Here is a 5108-nt window from a genome sequence, read left to right as displayed (position 1 = left end):
CAATAGGATGAGTCCTTTGGGTATATGCCAAGGAGTGGTATAACCTGGTCATATGGTAGGTTCATTTTTAGTTTTTTAAAAATTCTCCACACTGTTTTTATTGCTTTTTCTTGGTCAACTTAGATGTTTTATATTTTCTTATTTCAATGTTGGGAGTTCATACTTGGCTAGAAGTTTATCCACTTCATTCAGATTTTGTAGTTCACTGGAATATATTTCTTCACAGTATTCCCTAGAGATCTTCTGAATTTCAGTGGTAATTGTGGTAATATCACCTCCTTTTGTCTCCATCATTATTAATTTGTGCCTTCTAGTTTTCTATTGATTATTTTTGCAAAGGTTGGTCAATTTCCTTTATCCTTCAAAATCATCATGTCTTTGTGTTGTGATTTTCCTTCCCGTTTCCTTAATGTCCACTCTGATCTTGGTTATTTCTTCTCCTTTTTTGGGTCTGGCTGATTCTTGTTCCTAGGACCCTAAAGTGCTTCACTGTGTTGTTCGGAGTCTCTCTCATTTTTCAGTGCAGGGGCTTATAGCTATAAATTTATGCCCTAGACCTGATTTTAATTCATTTTTAATCTTACATCACTAGTTGGTGTTGAAACTGACCATCTGACCTAACAAAAATGAATCGAAACCCCAGTTCCGGCTCGGATGTTGAAAAAGCCTTAACCGAGCAGTATAAGATCATGAAGACCCTGGGCTACGGAAGCTTCGGGGAAGTAAAGCTTGCCAAACATCTCAGCACACGGACCAAAGTGGCCATAAAAATTCTTCAAAAGAGCAGGAGGAATGTCCACAGTAAATCAGAAATAGAAATTATGAAAGACCTTGATCACTGTTATATTATTAAATTGCTGCAAGTGATCGAAACCGCAGATAACACCTATGTGGTTCTTGAGTATGCGGCAGGTGGAAACCTGCTGCTCAAGATTAAGCAGGCAGGCTATCTAAAAGAGAAGGTCTCTCGTAGGGTATTTAAACAGCTAGTATGTGCCGTACACTATTGCCACTGGAAAGGGATTGCCCATCGGGACATAAAGCCACTAAACATACTACTGGACAAACATGACAATGTTAAACTGAGTGATTTTGGGTTAGGTATCAAACTTAACCATGGGCAGAAGCTGACATCTTTCTGTGGCACAGTCCCCTACTGCGCCCCAGAACTCTTTGAGGGCAATGGGTACGACGGTCGTGCAACCGATACCTGGAGCTTGGGTGTTGTACTCTATTTTATGTCGACGGGGCACCTCCCTTTCCAAGATTATACATACGAAGGAATAAAGAGGAGAGTCCTGGCAGGCAAGTACCCCATGAAATTCAAGCTGTCGCCAGACCTTTGGGAAGTGATCGCTAAATTGCTAACTGTAGACCCCAGAAAACGGCCAAGAATAGGCGATATTGTGAACCTTTCTTGGCTAGAGAACAGTCATAGAAGTTTTCTCTGCATGAAGATGGGGAGCAGCAGCATCTGCGGGGAGATGGGGAGCAGCAGCATCTGGGGGGAGATGGGGAGCAGCAGCATCTGCGCGGAGATGGGGAGCAGCAGCATCTGTGGGGAGATGGGGAGCAGCAGCATCTGTGGGGAGATGGGGAGGAGCAGCATCTGCAGGGAGATGGGGATCAGCAGCATCTATGCAGAGATGGGGAGCAGCAGCATCTGCGGGGAGATGGGGATCAGCAGCATCTGTGCAGAGATGGGGAGCAGCAGCATCTGCGCAGAGATGGGGAGCAGCAGCATCTGCGGGGAGATGGGGATCAGCAGCATCTGTGCAGAGATGGGGAGCAGCAGCATCTGCGCAGAGATGGGGAGCAGCAGCATCTGCAGGGAGATGGGGATCAGCAGCATCTGTGCAGAGATGGGGAGCAGCAGCATCTGCGCGGAGATGGGGAGCACCACCTCTGAGTTTACATCATGCTGCGACCTTTCCTCAGAGTGTACACCATCAGCCATCTCAAAGCAGTCATCCCAGGAGGCAGCCACAGCTGGCCCTGACAACCCAAAGAACAGCATGTCTCCACAGGATATGTCACCTCAGTTCTCCTCAAAGGAATCCTTCTGTGTGTACACCAGCACGGGTGACAAAGACAGCAACTTATCATACACCGAAATACCTCAGGAGCACATTGATGGGCAACCCCCAGAAGTTACCACAGTTGTCACTCCCACCTGTAAGAGCAGCACCTCCTCACAGCACACAGCACATCACTTCACCAGGGAAGGAGCCCTGTGTGAGAACATCACCACTCATAACAGAGACAACAGCTCATCCCCAACAGAAACACCTCAGGACCATGGTAGCTGGCTGCCCCAGGATGTGACCAGAGCTGTCACTCCCAACACAAAGAACAGCACATTCTCCAAGATAGATCACTTCTCATCTCCAGAGAGGAAGCTGAAACAAAGAACAGCACCAGTCCATACAAAGACAGCAGTTCATTGGCCCCACTAAGCTCACCTGCCCCACAAAGCTCACCTGCCCCACAAAGCTCAGCTGCCCCACAAAGCTCACCTGCCCCACAAAGCTCACCTGCCCCACAAAGCTCAGCTGCCCCACAAAGCTCACCTGCCCCACAAAGCTCAGCTGCCCCACAAAGCTCAGCTGCCCCACAAAGCTCACCTCAGGAGCAATTCAGTCATCAGCGCAAGGCTGTGCCTAGAGCCCCTCTAAGAAGGAGGATCTGGAAGGGCTTGAAGAGAAGAGTCACCCGCACTTTCAGGAATTTGTGCTGCTGTTGCATGCCTGCCCAGGCGAGGCAGCATGTAGACAGGGATGAGGACCAGGAAGACAGTGGCAAAAACAGGTAGGTGGAGTGGCTACAATGCACTTCTGCGTTTATGCTAATGTCCTTTTCTTTAAAAGAAAAACACTTCTGTGTTCGTTTGTTTGGTGTGTGGGGGGTGTGAGTATGTGTGTGTGTGTTGCGTGTGTGTGTGTGTGTTGAGTCAGCAGAGGATCACTGAGGAGGAATCAGCTTGAGGAACGATCCTAACACAGGGTCAGCACAATCAGGGATAAGTGAGTCCTGCCTATTTCCACTAAGAGACTCACTTTATCCTGTCTGTTTTCAAGTGATGTTGGAGCCACTGAGCTCCCTGGATGCTGAATCCAGACAGGAGAGCAGCCGGGAATGGATGTCTGCATCTACAGGTGAGAGCCAGGTAAGAATTGCAAGTTGCTGTGTGCCAGCAGGATGCTGTATCCACATAGCTAACTGAAAGGACAAAATGCCCTCATGTCTGCAGAGAAAAGAGGGAGGGGACAGCAACCTTCTCAGGGCACCTGGGACCCAGAGGAATGAAGGACGATTCTAGGATCGAGGTCTGAGTTCATGGTCCTCCTGACACTCGGCTGCAGGCGGCTCTAAGATGGGCAGTGGACCAGGATGGGTCCAGCCCAGTGAAGCCTTCTGCAGGGCTCACAAACTTTGAGGGCCTCCACAGAGTGCTGGTGATCATCAAGGAAACTATGGAGACCAACCCCCAAGGGCCTAAAGATGCCTAGGGAGATCAGCCCACCTCCAGCCTTCAGATGGGCTTCTGGGTCATTAAAGGAGACCGGAAGAAGATCACAGTGGCCTGACCTTTCGGACTGTGTGTTTGTGTGTGTGTGTGTGTTTGTGTGTGTGTGTGTGTACGTGTGCGTGTGTGCTCATGTGCACGGAGAGGCCAGAGGTCAACATTAGATGCCTTCTTCAATGACTCTCCACATTATTGTTTTTGAGACAGGGTCTCTCACTGGAGCTCCCTGACTCAGCTAGACTGGCTGGCCAGCAAGACCACAAACACACACACACACACACACACACACACACACACACACACACACACACACACACACACACACACACACACACACACACACACACACACACACACACACACACACACACACACACACACACACACACACACACACACACACACACACACACACACACACACACACACACACACACACACACACACACACACACACACACACACACACACACGAGGGAGGGAGAGACAGGGAGAGACAGAGACAAGAGACAGAGACAAAGAGACAGAGACAGAGAGATTCCTCCCCATATTGCTTGTCCCAAGTTGACACTAGTGAAGATTTGTGGAAATGAAGAGGATTCGCATTTTGAAACCAGGTAATTTCTGTGGCCACCAGGGAGCAGCCACAGAGCCTGAAGGGATAACCACAGAACTGTTAATTAACCAGAACCAGGGCACTCCTGTGGCTTCTTCACACAGGGGTGCGACAACACCAGCAGGTCTGCTTTTATTTTCATGCTCTATTTTCATGCTCGTGGGAACTACCGCCAATGTTTGCAGAACACTGAACAATAATAAAGTGTCTGAACTATAACACTTCTGCTAAATATAATGAGCAAGACAGTGTTATCTCCATAACATGTATTCTCGGGAGATCAGCATGTCTCCTGAGAAACCAGGGGAGTACCGGCATTCCGGACATAGCTCCTCAGCAGGCATTCTTGCACAAACTTTCTCCTGAGACACAAGGCTCTCCAGACATAATGCTCGGAGTTCAGCTTAATTCACCAACATAATTTTAAAGCCATAGGAACACTTTGACAGTCCCTGCAAATTTCATATTTCATATGACTTCCCCTCTTGGAAATGCCTCCATGTCCCAACAACTCAGCTTGCTGCTGCCTCCTCTTACTACCCTGCTCCACTGCTTCACAACAGCCACATGAAGGTGGCATGTGCCGTGGTCCCGCTGTTCCCCAGTGTATCCAGACATGTGCAAGGTGAGGCCGACTGTCCTTTGATCAGAGCCAGGGTGAGATCTGAAGTGTTTGTCAGTTGAATTTAGGGAAGGAGCCGGTAAGAAGTATGGCAGAGGGCGGGGAACTGTGGATGGAAAACCACTGAGGTGCCTTCCTCTGACACTGAAGGCTTTTCTCCACATGGCCCATTGTTTCCTGCCACATTCCCACCTTTGAATAGACCCAGAGACTCTGCAGTGGGGTCAAGGATGAATCAGATCCCTCCCCCTCCTAGACCCCACACTCTAGCATATCCTGCTTAGCTTATTTTCTGCAGTGTCTCCCATAAAGTAGTCTGACCTATTTTCCTTTCTGACACCTGA

General features: G+C 48.8%; 1 protein-coding gene across 1 annotated transcript in view; it reads left to right on the top strand.

The window, feature by feature from the left end:
• The window catches only part of LOC103743784 (calcium/calmodulin-dependent protein kinase type 1D-like), a 12536-nt gene extending 9991 nt beyond the window's left edge, over positions 1–2545 (top strand). The window contains exon 2 of the mRNA XM_008845255.3: positions 593–2545. Within this exon, the coding sequence (XP_008843477.1) occupies positions 627–2456 (1830 nt within the window). The 5' untranslated portion in view covers positions 593–626 and the 3' untranslated portion in view covers positions 2457–2545. The remainder of the gene's footprint in view (positions 1–592) is intronic.
• Positions 2546–5108: the final 2563 nt, after the last annotated feature.

This window comes from Nannospalax galili, unplaced genomic scaffold (genome assembly GCF_000622305.1).
Source record: "Nannospalax galili isolate Female #2095 unplaced genomic scaffold, S.galili_v1.0 scaffold1802, whole genome shotgun sequence".
NCBI classification, from domain to species: Eukaryota; Metazoa; Chordata; class Mammalia; order Rodentia; family Spalacidae; genus Nannospalax; species Nannospalax galili.
The sequence above is the reverse complement of the archived record's forward strand: the minus strand, read 5'-3'. Positions and strand labels throughout refer to the sequence as shown.